The sequence below is a fragment of the Nicotiana tabacum genome, chromosome 10 (assembly GCF_000715075.1).
Source record: "Nicotiana tabacum cultivar K326 chromosome 10, ASM71507v2, whole genome shotgun sequence".
In the NCBI taxonomy this organism is placed as follows: Eukaryota; Viridiplantae; Streptophyta; class Magnoliopsida; order Solanales; family Solanaceae; genus Nicotiana; species Nicotiana tabacum.
The window spans coordinates 135,080,315-135,105,258 of record NC_134089.1 but is presented as its reverse complement, the minus strand read 5'-3'; the positions used below and the strand labels follow the sequence as shown (position 1 = coordinate 135,105,258).

The 24,944-nt window shown below is 38.8% G+C and overlaps 1 protein-coding gene across 1 annotated transcript; it reads right to left on the bottom strand.

The window, feature by feature from the left end:
* Positions 1-3,054: 3,054 nt before the first annotated feature.
* LOC107759143 (E3 ubiquitin-protein ligase RMA1H1-like) lies at positions 3,055-6,143 on the bottom strand. The gene is made up of 2 exons (XM_075223339.1): positions 5,999-6,143; positions 3,055-3,968 (listed from the first exon to the last, which is right to left on the bottom strand). Exon 2 carries the CDS (start codon positions 3,928-3,930, stop codon positions 3,196-3,198), a length of 735 nt encoding a protein of 244 aa, XP_075079440.1. The 5' UTR covers positions 3,931-3,968; positions 5,999-6,143; the 3' UTR covers positions 3,055-3,195.
* Positions 6,144-24,944: the final 18,801 nt, after the last annotated feature.

Genomic DNA, 24,944 nt, shown 5'->3' with positions numbered 1-24,944 from the left:
ATTTTTAGGGGTCAATCAACAAAAAAGAAGGAATGTATCGTAAGAGCAATCATTGGCCACTACCTCAAGGATATAACAACTACCTTTTTTTCCCTTTTGAATTGGTATTGGAAAATGAAACTATATAAGAGAATATGATATTTGTCAACATTATAAGGCACTATACATATATATATTTCAGAAAATGATTATTTTATTTTGCTGGGAATAACATATATCTTCAACTTGTGCAAGTAGATTTGACTCCAAATTCTACATGACATAATGCAATATAAGTTCTAAATAATAACAATATCCTATTATAACTACATGTGTCTTGAATTCAGCACCCTTTGTCTAGCTGTATTTTGTGATTTGTTTGGCGACCTAGACAATCCAATTAAAAGTTCGAGTGACCTCCGACCAATCAAGTACCAAGAAAGCAAAAAAAGAAAAAAAAATACTATTCACATAAGACGAGTTTATTAGAAAATATTTGAAAATCCTTTTGTCTTTTCCTTGAAATTATAGGAAAGGGAAGAGAGGATAATGTCATTGATGATGCATCTATATACTGTCTAGCTAACTTAATTCAAAACCAGCGCAATGAAACTCATAACAAAATTCCAGATTTTCTTATGTTATTTTCTACAAAAATATCACAGGTATTTTTGTAACATTATTCTATGTGTTTCCCAAATTTTGAAGAAGAATTAACCCAAAAAGTGGCTCACCTAATCTCTTAAACAAAAAATAGTCGACGAATGTATAATATTTATATGATTCATGTATAATACATGTATAACTATGTATATTGGTTAGAAAAAATAAACATTAAATCTGACCGGCTATTTGTGTAGCAATCCCTGAAAGCGTGTGAAATTTGTTGCTTTTCTTTTAATTGTCTCAAACTTTAAATGGTTTTGTTTTACTTCTCAAGCTTTTAATGGTTATTTGAACAAGTGTGAACTGTTTCTTTTTCTTCTTCTTTTTTGAATAGAAATTACTTCATGCACGCCTATTTCATGTTCACCACAAATTTAGACATATGAAAAAGTAGTGGAAAATGCAAGACCGTGAAAGCTGAGTAGGATGGTGAAGCGTAACAATTCATTACATGAACATCTTTCGAATACCAAAAGGAAAGACTACAAAAAAGTAAAATGCTTGCTTAGGCCTTAGTGTAACACGTCTTTTAATATATAATTATAATAAAATTTACTACTAAGTGCAAGATCTAATATATTTTCCAAGAGCGCAAAAGTGTTCTATTTCATGAATCAGAAACCTCATAACATAGCACCAAATTGATGGGAAACTACATCCGGAGAAGCCTTGTTTTTTAATAATTGTTTCGGGCACCGATACCAAAAGCTCATTGGTTTGATTAATTCGAATTTTGTGTCAAATAAACCCACCAGGGATAAAGCGCACTCTATCAAAAAGTTCTCAATTTTCAGGACTCGAGCAATGAGAAAACTTGCATTCCCATGAAATATATACCAAATTGGAGGCAAATAAGAAATATTTTAAGTAGGGCCATTTTCTTAGTTCAAACTATATATGGTTATTTGTCCATTACAATTTCAAGAGAAATACAGATAAATAATGTCTTGCGTAGTCTCACTTGTTTAATTGTTTCATCTTTTCTATCCTAGGGTTGTGTACAAAATGGATAAAACAGAAAGGATGATGATCTAGGAAATTATGTTACATATGGCCAGAAATGAGTGTCATTGCTTAGTTACAAGACTTACCAAAGTTATCCTTTTGGAATATTGCATGAAAACAGAAAAAAATCAGCTGGAACAAAGAAACAAAAAGGGGTAGCAATCAAGATTCTGAATAGGGATGGAACCCTTTTGGCTATTTACCCTAGTCTGAGCTGGAATCACTCAAAGTTGGTGAACTAAACAACATGATCTCCATCACTGTGTTCACACTTCACAGACGTCGCAAGCATGCATGTCTGCTACCATTGCCGCCACCACCTACCAGCACTTAATTATGGTGTTACCCTAAATAAGGATAAGTACAAGCAAATGAGATAACAGGAGAGTAATTTCTATTTGTGATGTTGATGTCTTGATTGTGACGGGGTCTCTAATCAAATGCCTATTTTGATGCACAAAACATGTGGCCTAGCAATCAATAAAAGATAAAAGAAAAAAGGGCGACCCGGTGCACTAAGCTCCCGCTATGCTCGCGCGTCCGGATCACAAGGGTATATTTGTACGCAAGCATTTCTACAAGAAGTTGTTTCTATTGCTCAAACTCGTGACCTCCTGGCCACATGACAACAACTTTAAATGTTTAAGCCTTACTCGAATAAAGACAAAATACACTTAGGTGATTTCTTTTCATCTGCCTAGCTAACAAATTACTAATTAATTGTGTTGGTGGGTGATACCGAATTAAATAGTCAAGGTGGCACATGCAACGTTAAGAAGATAAGATGCCAATTTGGTTCGACCTTGCTTAGTGCTTGAAAATTCAGTATCCTCTTACAATGTGAAAGCTAGTAAGTTTGCTTTGTGGAATACATAATCCACTCTTGTTTTGTTGATTCTAAAGAGAGCCATCTTGTTAGATGGCAGCTAATAAGAAAAAGGACCACTTAAAAATAATTAAAAAGGGTCCACCAGCTGATGGGTCCACAAAGAAAAGACCAATTTTTGGTTATCTGCTTTCTTGATAACAATTTAACAACTTGTTCTAAACCTATTTTGGGGGGGGGGGGGGGGGTTTGGGGGGAGGTTGATAACAGCCACTGCTTCTATTGAGTAGTAACTCTAAAAACAAGACACTCGCATTTGGAAAAAGAGGTATGCACCATAATCAGTGGCGGTGGCGGAGGCGAGGATTTAAAAAATAAATAATAAACACGCGAAGAAGTTGTTGAATGAACTTTCTTAAAAATGACCTTTTATACATAGCATAAATTTTTGGTGAAAGTAGTTCGAACTTCCGCCTGCTAGCTCGCCCATGACCATAGTGCATGAAAATTTTCAACCTCTTTTCTTATTATATCAAAAAGGGTTAAAATCTTCAAGCTCCTTACACGTTTACACACACTTTATTCCAAGTGTAATAACATCAATCAAGATGCAATAGTTTCTATGATTTTTGGCCGAGGCTGTACATTTTCTTATCTACTACAGACTACAGCACCAAATCTTTTTATACAAGTACAAGCAAAATAGGAGGACAAATCGTTCAGAACAAGATTAAACATGTGATAAAGCAACAAAAGAGGAAAAAACATATTCTGCCAAGTGATCTATCGGCCTGTAATAGTTGCCTTCTCAATCTTGGACTACTGCTCGCGGCTACATTATAAGAGTTCGGATATGTATACAAAGTTGTAGATGAGTTCCCAAAAATCCTAGCATAAGCCACTTCTCCAATAATCGGGTGTAACATATTAGCTGTGGTGCCACCAGGGCTAAGAATAGGTGAGGCCATGTAACTTCCTTGATAAGGTTGACGCATTTGAGACTGTTGCTGTTGTCGTCGTTGAAGTAGCTGGGATTGATTTGAATCAGTGGTTGTTATCAGCGTGTGATCGCCACATCTAGGAGTAGGAGGCCTTTGTGGAATGACAATACCAAGATTTGGAGCCTTTCCATCAGATGATTTTGTAGATTGGCCGCGCCCATAGAGTGGAATCAAAGTTTTTTGTGAAACTTCAGATTTGCAAACAGGGCATTGTGGCTGTTGCTGATCTGAATTTTCTGAAGAATCAGTCTGGAAATGAATCCATTTGTAAATACAAGGCCAGCAGTAGAGGTGACCACATAAAGTTACCACAGGATCGTGCACGAGATCCAGGCATATGTTACACTCAAAACCACCGGAAACATTGTCTTGAACTTCATCGTTCATCGCCTTCCACTTCCCTAATGGACTATCGTGTTTGCCAAAGGTAGTGTCGAGCTGTTCTAAGGCCATATCCTGCTTCTTGATGTAACAAAGTTGGCTTCTAATGCCTGTAAAAAACAAATTCAAGAATCCCATTACAAAAAACAACAACAACAACAAACCTAGCTTAATCCCATACGCGGGGTTTGGGGAGGGTAGTGTGTAGCACTTACCCCTATCCTATAAATGCAGAGAGGTTAGTTTCCGATATACCCTCGGCTAAAGAAGATCTCAATACAAAAAACAAGACTTGAAATTCATTAACACTAAGAACTAGTACCAGAAACAACTGCATGTTAAATCTCAAGGTTGGTGCCAAACAATTTAAAGGTGCAAGGACAAAATTAAAGGCCCTACGCAATACTAAAGGTACACGACATAGTAATAAATTTCAAGACTATAGGCCCCATTATTTGTTCTAGTCTAGATTAAGATGAAGCGCATTGTCAATAAGATGTAGCACTAGTTTCTCACAACGATAAACTACCTATTGGTTTTATCCAAAAGACATATACATCAGCTATCATAAAATTCCAAATATTATACGAGGAGAAAATCAGTTTCTCAAAGGACAACAACTTCATACAAATATTTAGGAACTGTGGAAATTCTTGAAATAGCCTAATTTCTTCCCAAGTATTTAAGCTAGCGTTTAGACATAATAGATTCGGTAGAAACTTGAAAAAATGAGTTTTTTATGTTGCGTTGAAAAATAATTTTTGGAAGTTAAAGTTGTGTTTGGACATACATTTTATTTGTAAAAAAAAAAATTAAAATTTTGTGAGTGAAAGTAAAATTTTCACCCAAAAACTGGTTTAGGCAGTTTTTGGGAACTTGAAAAAAAATTGATTTTATTTTCAAAAAGTGATCATATTCCATGAAAAAACATTGTTTTCAAATGTTTTTTCAAAACAAGCAACTAAAATCTATGGGGTCCTAAATTTGTTCTTGGGAAAGAAAAAAAAAAAAAGAGAAGTCAAATATCAAGAAATTTGCTAGCTGGAAAGAAGTTTGAAGAAAAAAGTGGGGGTTCAAAATTTTTTTTTGTAGCTAGTGGGAATTGAACCCATCATGACCTTATGTAGATTTTGAACACCCTTACCACTAAACTACACTTTTGGATTGTGTTAAAGGTGTTCAAAACTTAATATGTAGAGATAAAAAATAAATTTTGCCTTATATATACAGTGTAATTTTTCGGCGAAGGGTCTTACGCCCCTAAATCCGCCCCTGCCAACAACATTTAATATAAATCTAACTAGAGCTTTTAGAATATGTGTATCCTATCAACCATCCAACAAACAGGCCAATCCAAATTTAATAGGTAAAACAACCTTTGGGATAAGCTTTATCAAAGAAAGCAAAGTACTGCATTTATTATGAAAACCTTAAAAGGAGTTATAAAATCTTTCTTATTGTCCACAGACTCTACAAATATGGGTTGCTGAGGAATAGCTTCGTGGCATAATCTTGTTCTACCAAGAAGAATTAAATTTAACTTTGATTCTATGCTATCAAGGGTATGAATGTACGCAATCCACAAGACTCTCATTCAGGAACTAAAACTATAAGCTAAAAAGAAAAAAGGAAAAGAAAAATTATAAGCCTCCTCTGATGTTTGAGTCTCTTATCTCATATTACTAGTTGATCATTGATAACAGTCATCAGCTTACCAGAAACGGCCTAATCTGATTTCGCAATCTCTTCTTCAAAAATTCAATACTAGGTGCCCTATATGTTTATTGTTTCTATATAATATAGCCAAATTTATCATTCCAACTTATATTTCTATACAAAAGCTTTTATTATATTCCAAGAAAGTTGATTTCACGTTCATCCAAAATCACAGTGAATAATCATAAAATCCACCACCGACCCCAACAGAAAGGAGAAAAACGACAAACCTCATTAACAAGAACAGCAAAAACATGATATTTGTACTTTAAAACATAAAGATCTAAACTCTCAATAAGAAACATCCAAACTTTGCCTCAAATCTTTACAAATATAGAGGAGCTATACCCTTTCTCAACTACATCAATAAAAACTTAAAGAAACAGATAGAGAGAGATTCAAAGAATGAAAAAAAGATACATACCCAAATAGTGTATTTGTATCAAGAACGTTTTCCAATAAGAAAGATACAGTCTTGTTTTGCCAACAGAGATAAAGGAAAAAGATTTGAGTGTTAAGAAGGAGAAAGCTAAGAATCCTTTGTGTTTAGAAGCAAAGGTGAAACAGAGCTAAAAAAGGGGGAATTAAAGGTGAAGAGTAGATAGATATGAATATGATGAAGTGGTTGAAGGTTGGCGCTATATATATACTGAAGACACGCCTATACATATAAAAGGGTCTGTATGTATAGAATAATTAGAGCGTATAAACGTCCAAATAAATGTACTTATTATTAGTATTAATTTGTCACTTGTTCTTCTGGATGATAAGTACATAGTGGAAACGCAAAGTAGGGCCCTCGTCTTTGTCCCCTCTCCGACGTGGCACTTACGGGGGTTTGCGTACGCCGTTTGTGTGACTCCGTTTTCTCTTTGGATTTTTCCTATTTTTGTTATTGTGTGGGTGGCGTTTAAATTCATTTTGATTAAGCTTTTGGAAAATCAGTTTCTGGAAATTCTTTCTCAAAGAAGTTGTATCCGTTGGAATAACTTTTGAAAAAGTTTTTTCTCGAGGAGTAAAAGTCGACAAAAAATTCTAAAATGAATGACAACGAGAATTGAATCTAGGGCATATGGCAACCTTAATAAAATTTGCATTAAGAAAATAATTAGGATTAAAATAAAATATTACAATAATCATAATATTTTATTTCAAATAATATGAGTTCTACAATCTCTATGATTCTCTTATTTTTCTTTTCTAAGATAAATTCAAGGGTCTTTGTGCTTGATCTTGAATTTTGTACTATTGCACAAATGATGATCTTCAATTCAACTAGCACGAACTGATGATTTGAACTCGTACTCATTGAATCTTGATTTGTTCTTCGTTCTTGAGCTTAAACTTGATTGCATGAAGCTTGTAAAAAATTTACATATCCATGAGTTCTATTTTGCTTCTTGTTACTTACTACTCCCCCGTTCCAATTTATATGAACATGTTTGACTGGGCATGGAGTTTAAGGAAAAATAAAGACTTTTGGAATTTGTGGTCTTAAACAAGTTAAAAAGGGGCCCAGAGTATTTGTGCGGTTATAAAAGCTTCTCATTAAAGGTAGAATTGCAAGTTTAAGCTAAATTGTTTCCAAATTTAGAAAGGATCATTCTTTTTGAAACAGACAAAAAAAAATAGGTTCACATAAACTGGAACGAAGGGAGTATTATTTTTGGTCCTAAGTTATAAAAAACCCTATTTTTAATTTTAGGAGGAAAAAGTTAAATTGATTTGATTTGATTGGTTGACTTGAATCATTGACCAGTCAAATTGAAATATTGACAAGATCACATTTGATTGGTCAAAATATTTCGATTGTACACGTGGCGCATTTCTATTAGTATTTGACTTGGTGTGCCTTATCATTTTGACATGTGGCTCATTTTGACATATGGCATGATCTTTGGTTTTTTCCATTTGATTTGATGTGACACATCATTTGATACGTGTCAATTTGATACGTGTCACCAAATGTGCATCTTGGATAAGATGATATTTTGGGCTTAACAAAGTGAGCTTATTATTTATAGTTCAATTAAATGGGTTATTCCAATGCATTTAGACCTATTTATTAAATCCATACTTAAATCATTAAATTTAAATAATTAATATGATTATATTGGCACAAAATATTTATTTAAACTAATATATCTTGTATTTGAAATATAATCCAAATAAATTTATGACCTTAAATCCAATAAATTTAAAAAACTTATAAAAATCATGTTAAATTGTTTGATCATTTCATCAAGAAATTGAAGTATTGGAAAGACATATTTTTTATTTTTTTAGCCATATTCTCAATGTTTGTTAGTCCTTGTGAACGTTTATCTTTGAATGTTTCAACTTTGTAATAAAATATAATTGATTGTCAAAAATAAAAATACCTTTTGAAATTATCTTTATGCTTTTGAGAATTTTTATAAAATTAAAACCGAAAGGCTTTATTTTCTTTCTTTTTCTGGTTGCTTTTAGTACAGTGAGCTTGATAAGAACAAGCTCTGGCTAGAAGCCTACACAAGCTTTCTTTTCCGGCTCAAATTTTAAACTCATAAGTTTCAAATTTAGGACCTATTTGGTTATAAATTTTGCCAAAATATATTTAAATTTTTTTTGGCAAATACATATTTATTCATAAATTTTATCCACATTTTAGCAAATTCCTAAAATCCAAATCTCAAAACCAGCTTATTGGCCCAAAATATTACTATTGTATTTTTTAAAATTGCCCCAAACTTTGTATTTTATAAAAGAGCCCACCATTTATTATTTTGTAACGTTGTTGCTTCGTCTTCTTGGTCATCTGATAGTGTATTATGTAGTTCATTATAAAAATAATAATTTTGTACCAAATTTATTTATGTTCAGGATTATGGTTTGGGATAATATAATGAATGTTATTAATGAATGTACTGTTGGATATTTGTGATAATTTTTAGAACTTGTGGGTATAAGACATGTTACATGTATTTTCAAAAAAAAAAGTGAAATATGTTTTGAAAATTGATGTCCAAACACATTTTCATCTTCCAACCAAACTTCATCCAAATCAGATTTTTCAAAACAAATTTGAAAATTTATGGTCAAACGCTAGCTTAAATTTGTCTCGGTTGTGAAATTGTTTCTTTCAAAATTGTTGGGATATGATACGGCAAGAAGTGTACAAGGCTTTTTGTGACGACCCGGTTAGTCGTCTCATGAGTTACCGCTCCGTTTCCCCCATTTCTGCTTCTTTATGCTGCGTTATCCGTGTTTTATGTGGTCGAGTTGATTGGTTTGCGTTTGGTGTGATTTTGGTAAGAAATGAGACACTTAGTCTCTTTTAAGAAGGCTTAAGTTGGAAAAGTCAACCGAATGTTGATATTTTGACCTAGAGAGCTCGGATTTTGGTGATTTTTCGAAGATTTTTCAAGAAATTTATCGGGGTAAGTGATTCTAACTCAGATTTGGCTAGAGTACACGAATCTATCATTGAATTCATCATTTAATTCATGATTTGGGATGGAATTTGGGAAGAAAATTGTGAACCTTTCAAAAATATTGAATGATAATTTGAAAGACCAAATGATATCGAAATTGGATAATTTTGGTAGGGACTCGTGAGGGTATGAGGATTCTGAAAATGTAAATTTTACCCGATTCCGAAACGTGGCCCCGGGGTTCAAGTTTCGCTAATTTCAGGATTTTTGATATTTTTCGAATGTTTTCGCTTGGGCTTTGTTCCCTTAGCATATTGTGACGTATTCATTCTGATTTTGGATAGATTCGACGCACGTGGAGGCCAATTCGAGGGGCAAAGGCGTCGCGAGCTAGAGAATTAGCCGGTTCGAGGTGAGTAATGATTGTAAATGATGCTCTGAGGGTTTGAAACCCCGAATTACACATCGTAGTGCTATATTGAGGTGAGACACACGCTCGATGATGAGCGTGGGGTCTTTTACTAATGGGGATTGAGACTTGGTCCGTCCCGACTGATAATTTTACCGCGTATTTGACTGAAACTTATTTGTTATCATCATGATTTGGGGCTAATTGTCATATTTGGGTTTCGTGCCAACTATTTGAACCTTTCGGGAATTTTGACTGATTTTCCTCACTATACTTGTTAAAAATCGTATCCTCAGTCATGTTTCTCTCTCTGTTTTAAACGATTCGAGCCGGTTTTGTCATACTATTCCTAAATGAGAAGAATTTGTGGCCTGAGATCCCTATCTTCTATTATTGTGCCCGAGAGGCTGTGAGGTTAATGACTGAGAAGGGTTGAGAACCCAATGGTGAGGATATTATATATGTTATGGATCGGGCTATACGCCACAATAATACTTATATGGATCGGGCTTCACGCCGCAACAATATAGCGCTTGGGCTGTAGGAGCCCTCCGGAGTCTGCACACCCCCAGTGAGTGCAGTCAACATCTTTATGGATCGGGCTGCACGCCGCAGCGATGTACGGATCGGACTGCACGCCGCAACGGTTATTCTGATTTCTGTTATTATGAGAGATATATGGGTCGAGAGCTGAGAATGAGCACCAAGTGATGAGAGTGAGCCGAGGAGCTGATACTGTTCTAAGTGATTGACACTGTGTTCGAGGGATGAATTTTTGCTTGTTATTTACCTGCTAAATTACGGTTTTACCTGATTTAAAGAGATTTCACTTGCCGCCTTCACTGATTTACTACTTTAAGTGATTTTTACTACTTGATATAGAATTGTTTTGTGCATTTACGTGTTTTCTTGCTTTCAGCCATTATTTATGATTATTACTCACTGAGTCGGAGTACTCACATTACTCTCTGCACCGTGTGTGCAGATTCAGGCATCTCAGAGTCCACTCCTGAGTGTTGATCCTCCCAGTCCAGGCAGTATTTTCGGAGACCACGAGGTAGCTGTTGGCGTCCGCAGCCCCGTGCCTCCCTTATCTTATCATTTTCATGTTTTTAGAACTATAATTTATGTTCAGTAGACTTGTATCCGAATTTCTTAGTTGCTCATGACTTATGATACCCCGGTTTGGGCTGTGACGGGATGGTTTCTACTACTGTTATCGTTACTTCCGCAAATTATTGTTATTATATCATGTTTTAGGACTATATATGGTATTTACCTTTTTAAAAGAGGTGTTCTATTTTGGTCTGGCTGGCTTTGTCTTCACGAGAGGCGTCGTCACGACCGGGTTCGGGGTTAGGGTCGTGACACTTTTTCTTTTCTTTTTCTCATTTTGTATTGCTGCAGATACCAATGTTTTTCACTCCCAATAACTGTAGTCTTGACTCTTGATCACGACGGTCGAGAATGCTGCCATCTTTTCTGTGATGACCCGACCAGTCGTCTCATGAGTTACCGCTCCGTTTCTCCCATTTCTTCTTCTTTGTGCTTCGTTATCCGCATTTTATGTGATCGAGTTGATTAATTTGCGTTCGGGGTGGATTTGGTAAGAAATGAGACACTTAGTCTCTTTTAAGAAGGTTTAAGTTGGAAAAGTCAACTAGATGTTGACTTATGTGTTAGAAAGCTCGGATGTGAGTTTCGATGGTTCAGTTAGCTTCGGGAGGTGATTTATGACTTAAGAGTGTGATCAGAATTGGTTCTGGAGGTCCGGTAATGAATTAGGCTTGAATTGGCAAAGTTAGTATTTTGGCGATTTCCAGTTGGTAGGTGAGATTTTGATTCGAGGGTTGGAATGGAATTTTGAGAGTTGCTGTAGCTTCGTTATGTCATTTTTGAGGTGTGTGCAAAATTTCAGGTCATTCGGACGTGGTTTGGTTATATTTTTGATCGAAAGCGTATTTCGGAAGTTTTTAGAAAACTTATGCTTGAATTCAATGTGAATTGATGGATTTGGTGTTGTTTGAGGTGTCTTGATGATTGGAACAAGTTTGAATGAGGTTTTAGGATGTGTTGGTACTTTTGGTTGAGGTCTCGGGGGCCTTGGGTGAGTTTCAGATGGTCAATCGGACCATTTTGGAGTTTGAAAGTTGCAGAAAAATCTGCCCAGCTGTTGCAGAGAATTATCCCTTCGCGTTCACGAGCGAAGCCTCGCATTCGCGTAGAAGAATTTGAGGAAGGCCAGAATTAAGCATTCGCGTTCGTGAGAGGTGCCTCGCATTCGCGGAAGGCTAGGAGTTTGTTCTTCGGGTTCGCATGAGGTTGTCCACGTTCGCGTATAAGGGTTTGGGGTCCAGTGGAATTTGCTCTTCGCGTCAGGTGTCTCGCGTTCACAAAGGTCAAGGTGGAGGAGGCATCACTTTCATGACTGGCGTGTCGCCTTCGCGTAAGGTAAAAGTTGGTCAATGTAAATTTTTGCTACGCAAAAGCGAGAGGTTGATCGCGTTCGCGAAGAAGGAAGGGTCAGACCTGGGCAGAAAGTTTATAAGTTATTTCATCCGCGATTTTGGGCCATTTTTACTCCATAGTTGATCATTTTGGGAGCTCTTTGAGGGATATTGAAGATGGATTCAAGGAGAACTGATTGGAGGTAAGATTTGTGAACCTAAAACGTGATTCTACTATGAAATTAACCTAGAAATTCATGGAACTTAAGCTAAAAATGGAAGAACTAGAGCTTGAGATTTTGAACTTTTGAATTGAGATTTTAAGGACCATTTGAGGTTGAATTTGAGAACTTTTGATATGTATGAACTCATGAAAGGATAAGGAACCCGTTGATGTAAAAATTTCTGAGTTTCGAGAAGTGGGCCCGGGGTTCGGGTTTTGCTAATTTTGGGATTTTTGATATTTTTCAATTATTTTCGCTTGGGATTTGTTCCCTTAGCATATTATGATGTATTCGTTCTGATTTTGGTTAGAGTCGACGCACGTGGAGGCCAATTCGACGGGCAAAGGCGTCGCGAGCTAGAGTTGTAGCCGGTTTGAGGTGAGTAATGATTGTAAATGATGTCCTGAGGGTTTGAAACCCCAGATTGTACATCGTAGTGCTATGTTGAAGTGAGACACGTGCTTGATGATGAGCGTGGGGTTGTTTACTATTGGGAATTATGACTTGGTCCGTCCCGATTGATGATTTTACCGCGTATTTGACTGAAATTTACTTGTTATTATCATGATTTGGGTTGATTGCCACATTTGGGCTTCATGCCAATTATTTGAACCTTTCAGGGATTTTATCACTAATTCCTCACTGTTTTGACTTATTACTTGAACTCAGTCCTGTTGATATTTACTATTTTACAAACTCAGCCGCTGTTACTCATATTTGAAACTTAAATGATATTTCTAAATGATGTTTTGGGATGAGAACTATTGTTTTACTAATGCCCGAGGGGCTTGTGATGATTTTTGGACTGAGTGAGGCCGAGGGCCATATGTGAGGATATGCTGAGTGATATGAGGTCGAGGTCCTGAGACACTTTTATACGCCATGATGTGGCTTGAGTGATGTGAGGCCGAGTGCCGAGAGATAATACCAGGAGGTGGCTTGATATAGCGCTTGGGTCGTAAGGGGCCTCTCCGGAGTCTACGCACCCACAGTGAGCGTGGGTAACCATCATGATTTAAGAGTGAGACCGAGGGACTGATACTGTATTGAGAGTGATCCCTAGGGGTCGATACTGTTCTGAGCGATTGTTACTGTGCCCGAGGGGCGGATTTCTACTTGTTAATTACCTGCTAAATTACCTATTTTACTTGGTTTAAAGGGATTCCATTTGACTTCTTCACTCATTTACTGCTTTAAGTGATTTTATTGCTTGATATAGAACTGCTTTGTGCCTTTACGTGTTTTCTCGCTTTCAGCCATTATTTATAATTATTACTCACTGGGTCAGAGTACTCATATTACTCCATGCACCATGTGTGTAGATTCAGGCATCGCAGAGTCCGCTCCTGAGAGCTGATCCTCCTAGTCTAGGCAGTGTTTTCGGAGACTACGAGGTAGTTGTTGGCGTCCATAGCCCCGATGCCTCCCTTATCTTATTACTTTTATATTCTTCAAATAGTTGTACCAGATATTATATCTAGTAGACTCGTATCAGGATCCTTAGTTTCTCATGACTTGTGACACCCCGGTTTGGGCTGTGTCGGGATGGTTTCTACTGTTGTTATCGTAAATTCTACAATTATGATTATTATATCATATTTTAGAACTATTTATGGTATTTAACTGTTTAAAATAGGTGTTCTGTTTTGGTCTGGCTGGCCTTGTCTTTACGAGAGGCGCCATCATGACCGGGTTCAGGGTTAGGGTCGTGACAAGTTAGTATCAGACCCTAGGTTACATAGGTCTCACAAGTCATGAGCAGGTTTAGTAGAGTCTCGTGGATTGGTACGGAGATGTCTGTATTTATCCTCGAGAGGCTGCAGAACCTTTAGGAAAAACTTCATATCCTTGAAATTCTTGTCATGCGACCTTGTTGATCCGAGAACTAAACTTCTGTTATTCTATTCTCTCACAGATAGTGAGGACGCGAGCTACCGGACGAGGTGGACGACCACTAGTGTCACCAGCTGAGACCATCATAGGCTGTGGATGCGGTCGTGGTCGTGGCAGAGGCAGAGCAGCGAGGGCAGCACCTGTAGATCCACCAGATGCCCTAACTCCGGATCAAGCTCCAGCTATGGATGCTCCAGCAGCACCAATTCAGGCACCAACTGTGCCCATCGTGATTCCAGGTATTCAGGAGGCCTTGGCACAGATCTTATCAGTTTGTACTGGCCTGGCTCAGGCAGTTTCAGCCACTACAGTAGCAGCTACTTCACAGGCCAGGGAAGGTAATCAAACCCCCGCTACTCGCAAACTGAGAAGGTAGTGCAGGGACTTCAGACACCGGGGGCACCTCCAGCTCAGCCGGTTGCACCAGCTCAGGAGTTTGTTGTGCTAGTTATGCCGGATAATGAGCAGCGTCGTCTTGAGAGATTTGGTAGACTCCATCCTCCATCATTCAGTGGTGCTGAGGACGAGGATGCCCAGGGTTTTCTAGATAAGTGTTAGCGGATGCTCCGTACAACAAGGATTCTCAAGTCTAGTGGTGTGGCATTTACCACCTTTCAGTTTTCTGGGGCTGCCTTCACTTGGTGGGAGGCGTATGAGAGGCGTAGGCCTGTTGGTGCAGCGCCCCTTACTTGGCAGCAGTTCTCCACTCTATTTTTGGAGAAGTATGTACCTTAGTCTCGCAGAGAGGAGCTGCGTAGGCAGTTTGAGTGGTTGACTCAGGGAGATATGTCTGTGACACGGTATGAAATGATATTTTCACAGTTGGCTCGTCATGCAGTTTGGATGGTTCCAACAGATCGTGAGAGGATCAGGAGATTTGTTGATGACCTTAACTATCATCTCCGTATTCTTATAACCCGAGAGAGGGTGTTGGGTGCTACGTTCAAGGAGGTGGTTGATATCGCTCGCGAGATTGAGATGGTTCGCCGTCAGTATCGAGAGGAGAGGGAGGCCAAGAGGCCTCGAGGATCGGGCAGTTATAGTGGTGCTCCTTCGAGGGGCCAGTTCCAGCATGGTAGAGGTCGTTCTTTCAGGCCTGCTCAACCAGCCCGTCCAAGAGTATCGTGAGACATCTTCAAGTCGTGGTCATCATGGGTCTCAGCAGGGGTAGCCTTCACTCAGCGCCCTCCCAGCTCAGAGTTCATCTCGTGCCCCATTAGCTCAGGGTTCTTCTGCGCCGAATGCATCAGCTAGTCGCTTCGGTGGGAGAGGTTCCCATCAGTCCCCTTCTCCAGCATCTGGGAGTAGTTCTGAGTGTGGAGAGTTTGGGCATGTGTGGAGGCAGTGTCCTTGTCGTGTTGCTAGTTCGTCCCAGCAGAGGGGTCAGCCCTCGACTTCTGCTCCAGTTACTTCACCACCCACCCAGCCAGCTAGGGGTAGAGGTCAGGCAACCAGGGGTCGCCCTAGAGGGGGAGGTCGATCAGGGGGCAGTCAGGCCCGTTTCTATGCACTTCCAGGCAGGCCACATGCCATTGCTTCAGATGTTGTCATTACAGGTATTGTTTCAGTCTGCCAAAAAGATGCCTCTGTATTATTTGATCCCAGTTCTACCTTTTCCTATGTGTCATCATACATTGCTTGTTATTTGGGTACGCCCATGAATTTCTTGCTTTACCTGTTCATGTATCTATCCCGGTGGGCGATACTGTTGTTGTAGACCGTATGTACCGGTCATGTGTGGTGACTATTGGGGGTCTGGAGACCCGAGTAGACCTATTTCTATTGAGCATGGTGGATTTTGATGTCATTTGGGCATGGATTGTCCATGTCGTGCTATTCTAGACTGTCATGCTAAGACATTCACTTTGGCTATGCCGAGTGTACCGCGGATCGAGTGGCGTGGTGTGACTGATTATGTTCCTAGTAGAGTGATATCTTTCTCGAAGGCCCAACGTATGGTTGGGAAGGGTTATATTTCATATCTAGCATTTGTGAGGGATGTCGGAGCTGAGACTCCCAGTATTGATTCTGTTCCAGTTGTGAGGGATTTTCCCGATGTGTTTCCTGCAGACCTGTCGGGCATGCTACCGGACAGGATATTGATTTTGGTATTGACCTGGTGCCGGGCACTCAGCCCATTTCTATTCCGCTGTATCGTATGGCACCAGCAGAGTTGAAGGAATTGAAATAATAGCTTCAGGAACTCCTAGATAAGGGGTTCATTCGGCCTAGTGTGTCACCTTGGGGTGCGCCAGTCCTATTTGTGAAAAAGAAGGATGGCACCATGAGAATGTGCATTGACTATAGGCAATTGAACAAGGTAACAATTAAGAACAAGTATCATTTGCCTCGCATTGATGACTTATTTGACCAGCTTCAGGGAGCGAGAGTGTTTCCAAGATTGATCTTCGTTCGGGTTATCACTAGTTGAAGATCAGGGATTCAGATATTCTCAAGACTGCTTTCAGGACCAGATATGATCATTATGAGTTCCTTGTGATGTCTTTCGGGCTAACCAATGCCCCAGCAACGTTCATGCATTTGATGAACAACGTGTTCCGGTCTTATCTTGATTCGTTCGTTATAATATTCATTGATGATATTCTGGTGTACTCGCATAGTCAGAAGGAGCACGTAGAGCATTTGAGAGTTGTGTTGCAGAGATTGAGGGAGGAGAAGCTTTATGCAAAATTCTCCAAGTGTGAGTTTTGGCTCAGTTCAGTGGCTTTCTTGGGGCACGTGGTTTCTAGCGATGGTATTTTGGTCGATTCAAAGAAGATAGAGGCGGTTCAGAGTTGGCCCAGACCATCCTCAGCCACAGAGATTCGTAGCTTTCTTGGTTTGGCAGGCTATTATCGCCGGTTTGTTCAGGGATTCCCATCTATCGCATCGCCCTTGACCAAGTTGACTCAGAAGGGTGTTTCATTTGTATGGTCGGACGAGTGTGAAGAGAGCTTTCAGAAGCTCAAGACAGCTTTGACCACAACTCTAGTATTGGTTTTGCCATCAACTTCAGGTTCATATACTGTGTATTGTGATGCTTCGAGAGTTGGTATTGATTGTATATTGATGCAGGAGGGTAGGGTTATTGCTTATGCTTCTCGTCAGTTGAAGCCTCATGAGAAGAACTACCCCGTTCATGATTTGGAGTTGGCTGCCATAGTTCATGCATTGAAGATTTGGAGGAATTATTTGTATGGCATATCTTGTGAGGTATTCACCGATCATCGCAGTCTTCAGCATTTGTTCAAGCAAAAGGATCTTAATTTGAGGCAACGGAGATGGTTGGAGTTGCTTAAGGATTATGATATCACTATACTGTACCATCCGGGGAAGGCCAATGTAGTGGCCGATGCTTTGAGCCGAAAGGCAGTGAGTTTGGGGAGTTTGGCATACATTCTAGTTGGGGAGAGACCTCTTACAGTTGATGTTCAGGCCTTGGCCAATCGGTTCGTGAGGTTGGATATTTCGGAGCCCAGTCGGGTGTTGGCATGTGTGGTTTCTCGGTCTTCCTTATATGATCGCATCAGAGAGCGCCAGTATGATGATACGCATTTGCTTGTCCTTAAGGACAGAGTTCAGCATGATGATGCTAGAGATGTGACCATTGGTGATGATGGGGTGTTGAAGATGCAGGGCCAAATTTGTGTGCCCAATGTGGATGGGCTTAGAGAGTTGATTCTGGAGGAGGCCCATAGCTCACGGTATTCCATTCATCCGGGTGCCGCGAAGATGTATCAAGATTTGAGGCATCACTATTGGTGGAGAAGAATGATGAAAGATATTGTGGGATTTGTATCTCGGTGTCTCAATTGTCAGCAGGTAAATTATGAGCATCAGAGACCGGGTGGCTTGCTTCAGCAGATGGTTATTCCTGAGTGGAAGTGGAAAAGGATCACCATGGAGTTTGTAGTTGGACTTCCACGGACTTTGAAGAAGTTCGATGCTATTTGGGTGATTGTGGATCGGCTGACCAAGTCCGCGCACTTTATTCCTATGTGTACTACCTATTCTTCAGAATGGTTGGTAGTGTTATACATTTGGGAGATTGTTCGGCTGCATGGTGTTCCAGTTTCTATTATTTCAGATCGGGGTACTCAGTTTACTTCCCAGTTTTGGAAGTCTGTTCAGTGAGAGTTGGATACTCAGGTGGAGTTGAGCACAACATTTCATCCTCAGATGGACGGGCAGTCTGAGCATACTATTTAGATATTTGAGGACATGTTGCGTGCTTATGTTATTGATTTCGGAGGTTCATGAAATAAGTTTCTACCGCTTGTAGAGTTTGCTTACAACAACAACTACCAGTCGAGTATTCAGATGGCTCCATATGAGGCATTGTATGAGAGGCGGTGTAGATCTCCAGTTGGTTGGTTCGAGCCCGGCGAGGCTAGGGTATTGGGGACAGATTTGGTTCAGGATGCCTTAGAGAAGGTGAAGGTGATTCAGGAGAGGCTTCGTACGGCGCAATTGCGACGGAAGAGTTATGTGAATCGGAAGGTTCAAGATGTGTTCTACATGGTTGGAGAGAAAGTTCTGCTGAAGGTTTCACCCATGAAGGGTGTTATGAGATTTAGAAAGAAAGGGAAATTGAGTCCTCGGTTCATTGGGCCTTTTGAGGTGCTTCGGAGGATTGGGGAGGTGGCTTATGAGCTTGCTTTACCACCCAGCTCGAGTGTGCATCTGGTATTTCATGTTTCTATGCTCCGAAAGTATATTGGGGATCCATCTCATGTTTTTGGCTTTAACACAGTTCAGTTGGATGAAGATTTGACCTATGACGTGGAGTCAGTGGCTATTTTGGGTCGTCAGGTTCGGAAGTTGAGGTCAAAGGATATAGCTTTAGTGAAAGTGCAGTGGAGAGGTCGGCACATGGAGGAGGCTACCTGGGAGACCGAGCGGGATATGCGAAGCAGATATCCTCACCTATTCGAGGCTTCAGGTATGTTTCTTGACTCGTTCGAGGATGAACATTTGTTTAAGTTGGGGACGATGTGACGACCTGGTCAGTCGTCTCATGAGTTACCGCTCCATTTCCCCCATTTCTGCTTCTGTATGTTTTGTTATCCACATTTTATGTGATCGATTTAATTAGTTTGCGTTCGGGATGGATTTGGTAAGAAATGAGACACTTAGTCTCTTTTAAGAAGGTTTAAGTTGGAAAAGTCAATCAGATGTTGACTCATGTGTTAGAGAGGTTGGATGTGAGTTCCGATGGTTCGGTTAGCTTCGGTAGGTGATTTAGGACTTAGGAGTGTGATCGGAATTGGTTCTGGAGGTCCGGTGTAGAATTAGACTTGAATTGGCGAAGTTAGTATTTTGGCGATTTTCGGTTGGTAGGTGAGATTTTGATACGAGGGTTGGAATGGAATTCAGAGAGTTTTTGTAGCTTTATTATGTCATTTGTGAGGTGTTTGCAAAATTTCAGGTCATTCGGACATGATTTGGTTGGGTTTTTGGTCGAAAGCGTATTTCGGAAGTTTTTAGAAAACTTAGGCTTGAATTCAATGTGAATTGATGGATTTAGTGTTGTTTGAGGTGTCTTGATGATTGGAACAAGTTTGAACGAGGTTTTAGGATGTGTTTGTGCTTTTGGTTGAGGTCCCGGGGGCCTTGGGTGAGTTTCGGATGGTCAATCGGACCATTTTGGAGTTTGAAAGTTGCAAAAAAATCTGCCCAGCTGTTGCAGAGAATTATCTCTTCGCGTTCACGAGCAAAGCCTTGCATTCGCGTAGAAGAATTTGAGGAAGGCCAAAATTAAGCCTTCGCGTTCGCGGAAGGCTAGGAATTTGTGCTTCGCGTTCGCATGAGGCTATCCGCATTCGCGTATAAGGGTTTAGGGTCCAGTAGAATTTTCTCATCGCGTTCGTGTCAGGTGTCTCGCGTTCGTGAAGGTCAAGGCGGAGGATGCATCGCGTTCACGACTGGCATGTCGCGTTCGCGTAAGGTAAAAGTTGGTCAACTTAAATTTGTGCTACGCGAACGCGAGAGGTTGACCGTGTTCGCGAAGAAGGAAGGGTAAGACCTGGGCAGAAAGTTTATAAGTTATTTCATCCGCGATTTTGGGCCATATTTACTCCATAGTTGATTATTTTGGGAGCTCTTTGAGGGAGATTGTATAGGGATTCAAGGATAACTGATTGGAGGTAAGATTTTTGAACCTAAAACGTGATTCTACTGTGAAATTAACTTAGAAATTCATGGAACTTAAGCTAAAAATGGAAGAATTAGGGCTTGGAATTTTGAACTTTTGAATTGGGATTTGAAGGACTATTTGAGGTCGGATTTGAGAACTTTTGATATGTATGAACTCGTGGAAGGATAAGGAACCCGTTGATGTAAAAAATTTTGAGTTTCAAGAAGTGGGACTGAGGCTCAGGTTTTGCTAATTTCAGGATTTTTGATATTTTTCGATTGTTTTCGCTTGGGGTTTGTTCCCTTAGCATATTGTGACGTATTCGTTCTGCTTTTGGTTAGATTCGACTCATGTGGAGGCCAATTCGAGGGGCAAAGGTATCACGAGCTAGAGTTGTAGCCGGTTCGAGGTGAGTAATGATTGTAAATGATGTCCTGAGGGTTTGAAACCCCGGATTGTACATCGTAGTGCTATGTTGAGGTGGGACACGCGCTTGATGATGAGCGTGGGGTCATTTACTATTGGGGATTGTGACTTGGTCCATCCCGATTGATGATTTTACCGCGTATTTGACTGAACTTTACTTGTTATCATCATGATTTGGGCCGATTGCCATATTTGGGCTTCGTGCCAATTAATTGAACCCTTTGGGGATTTTATCACTAATTCCTCACTGTTTTGACTTATTACTTGAACTCAGTCCTGTTGATATTTACTGTTTTACAAACTCAACCGTTGTTACTCATATTTGAAACTTAAATGATATTTCTAAATGATGTTTTGGGCTGAGAACTATTGTTTTACTAATGCACAAGGGGCTTGTGATGATTTTTGGACTGAGTGAGGCTGAGGGCCATATGTGAGGATATGCTGGGTGATATGAGGCAGAGGGCCTGAGACACTTTTATATGCCACAAGGTGGCTTGAGTGATATGAGGCCGAGTGTCGAGTGATGTGAGACCAAGTGCCGAGAGATGATGCCACGAGGTGGCTTGATATAGCGCTTGGGCCGTAAGGGGCCCCTCCGGAGTCTACACACCTACAATGAGCGCGGGTACTGATACTGTACTGAGAGTGAGCCCGAGGGGCTGATATTATTCTGAGCGATTGTTACTGTGCCCGAGGGTTGGATTTCTACTTGTTAATTAACTGTTAAATTACCTATTTTACTTGGTTTAAAGGGATTCCATTTGATTTCTTCACTGATTTACTGCTTTAAGTAATTTTATTGCTTGATATAGAACTGCTTTGTGCCTTTACGTGTTTTCTCGCTTTCATCCATTATTTATGATTATTACTCACTGGATCGGAGTACTCACATTACTCCCTGCACTGTGTGTGCAGATTCAGGCATCGCAGAGTCCGCTCCTGAGAGCTGATCCTCCCAGTCCAGGCAGTATTTTCGGAGACTACGAGGTAGTTGTTGGCGTCCGCAGCCCCCGTGCCTCCCTTATCTTATTACTTTTATATTCTTCAAACAGTTGTACCAGATATTATATCTAGTAGACTCGTATCAGGATCTTTAGTTGTTCATGACTTGTGACACCTCGATTTGGGCTGTGTCGGGATGGTTTCTACTGTTATTATCGTAAATTTCGCAAATTATAGTTATTATATCATGTTTTAAAACTATTTATGGTATTTAACTGTTTAAAAGAGGTGTTCTGTTTTGGTCTGGCTGATCTTATCTTCACGAGAGGCGCCATCACGACCGGGTTCGGGGTTAGGGTCGTGACATTTTCAGATTCAAGGTCCATTAATATTATCTTCCCATTTACAAGGAAAATCCTGTCAAATTATTGGCTAATATGTTAAGATGTGCTTTGCCAATCATTGCTATCTCTTACAATGAGTTTGGATTTGTGAAATGATATTCGTCCATATTGAAAATGGGATATTGGTACAAGGAATAATGTGTTATGCGTGAAAAGTAAGTTGCGAGCAGAAGATACTAGTTTAAATTTGATATGACAAAAGCATATGGTAAAGTGTTTTTACACTTAAGAAAAAACATTGCTTTATGAAGAAGAAAAAAAACGTGTCGTATTCTATTTACATTTTAGTTTGTGGCCCCTTGTAATGTTGTTTACTCTTAAAATCAGATAACAATTAAACTTATAAGTGATTTTAAGGATATGTGATTTCACTTAGCATAAAACGATAAATATAAGAATTAATGATAGGAATTACAATGAAATAAAGTAAACCAATGTGATGAACAATTATGGCCCTCGAGCTAATTGCCCTCGAACCAACTGAACAAGTTAGTGAAAGTATGAGCTGAACAACAGAGCTTGTAAGGAATAAAAATATGATATATTGCTTTGATATGCGTGAATGTAAGATGGTTACAAAATGATTAGAACTCTCTTTATATAGTAGAAGAATCCTATCTATGATACAATTCTAATTACAGAATTAAATCCCATGATTAGCTAAACAACCACCCTTGATTTGATCCGTTCCGAGATTTCCGCCATGATCTTCGACCAGTCACGGATATCTTGCCTTTCCATTATTATGCTATCTTCGATGTTACTCAATATTTGTCCCGTTCGACCTCGATCATTACTGGTTTCGCTCTTGCTAGGTACCTCGTATCTCGAACTCAGTACCTTATCCTCATATCTCGGTCAGTTATGCTATGGGGCTGATCCTCGATCCATCCCCCCAGTCTTGGTTAATCAATAAAATCGGGTGGGTCCGATTTTAACCGTATACAAATAGTTCCCTCGTTTTTTGGAATGTAATGACAAGAAATGAATTGAGCCTTCGAATTTATCCTTAGTTTATCATGACGTAAACATCGTTATGTAAGTGGTAGAGGTGATCGAAACGTCCCGTCGGTTCAGTTCCCCAGGCATTTAAGGCGCGTCAGTTGCCGATCGGCCACCATTAGTATTGAACCGTCGTCTTCAACCTATAAATGCATCTTTCTTCATCTTTTAAACTTTACTTTCAATCTTTTCTGCTCTAATCCTCAAAGCTCTCTGCACTTTTCAAGTTCTTCACCTCAAATCTTCAAGCTTCATTGCTAACCACCTTTTTAAAATACCAGATACACCAATCCCCGTTCTTCCGTGTTCATAAAAATGGCCAAAACATCTAAGACCGTTTGCGCAGAAAGAGAAAACTTCCTCGTCTCAGCCGGCCGGCGAAGAACCAGTGGCGAAGCCACGCCCTGAAGAATTCGTTCCCGGGGGGTGCGTCCTTGACTCCGACTTCAAGGTCGAAAAGTGACGAAGCTTGTGTGTATAGGATTTTCTACTCGTACTCTGTCAAATTCTAGTATAGTTTATGATATCATCCCACAGAGATTGGACAATCTAAGCTACAAACTTGTAATATTTTGACTACTATTTGAAAGAACCAAATTGATGAAAGGTGTGTTTGAAATTATAAATTAAGACAAATTTCTTCTGAAAAGTTTATATTTAAAAAGAGTTGGGAATCGTTGAATTCACTTGATATATCATTACAATAAAATCTCAGTTTCATATGTATTTCTCTAAAGAATAATTGCTTATTGCTAATACAATTATATTTTTACATTAAGAAATAAATAAATAATTAACACTCCGTGAGGTTATGTCAATTAATTGATTTAAAACTAGTGACGATTAAACTGAAATATCTTGCTTGAATTGTGCTCAAGCGTAGTAAAAACTTTGTGAGAATATTTTTACTAGAAAATCAATAATCTTCCCTTCAACAATTTCTCCATGAGAATTAAAATTGAGGAAAGCAAGATTATAGAGTTGAAACAATAATCTTACTAAAAATTACTTTGACTCTAATATTATGTGCTCAAGTGTAGTAAAAACTTCGTGAGAATACTTTTACTAGAAAATCAGTAATCTTGCCTTCAACAATTCCTCCGTGAGAATTAAAACTGAGGAAAGCAAGATTACAGACTTGAAATAATAATCTTACTAAAAATTATTCTCCCTCTAATATTCTATTCCGTGATAATTACAAAACTAATATAAGAATAACTTAGATATAAAATATGTTGATGTGATAATAATGATTAAAAAATCATCATTCCATCACAATATGAAATGTAAATAGAGTTTCAGGCCAAGAATGTATTGAAATTGAGATAGTAATATAATTATATCAAGCCTCATCAACTATCCCAACAAAAAGAAATTACTCCATTATGAAGTAAGAAAAGCTAAAAAAATACTTTCAAAAGATTTAGAATATTTTTAATACAAAGAGAGACTAGAGAAAGAGACCAAAATTACTCTTCTCTTTCTCTTTAGAACTTAAGAAAAACTAAATAGGAAATTGGTTACAAAGAAGGATGTTCTTTCTTCTACAAACATATGCCTATTTATAGGAAAATTTTCTATAAGACCTAGGTGAGAAATTGCAAGATAATATCAATATATCATATGATCTTGATGAGAAATTGACATGGGAATTTGTTATGAAATTTTAGTGAGAATTTACCATAACTTTTATATCTCTTGACTTTGTATAGTCTTAGATGAAATTATCACGGATGTATCCTTCTTCCTTGAACTGTAGGTTATTTTTTTTCTCTTTGTCCATGTATTCTTTTTCCTGCAAGAATTGTTAGAAAAGTGCGAGAATATGATATAAATTGGTCATGTTTATATCTAAAATATTATATTTTTTATTAAAATATAAGAATAATTTATATCCATCAAATACCCCACACTTGAATTTTTGCTCGTCCCCGAGGAAAAGAATTAGGAAAAGAATTTTGAAAAAAATATATTACTATTTTTTTGTTTAAAATTATGGCTACTCTTGTAAAATAAAAATTTAATCAAATAAAATCTATCATGCTTTCAAACTTTATAAATTTTCTATATT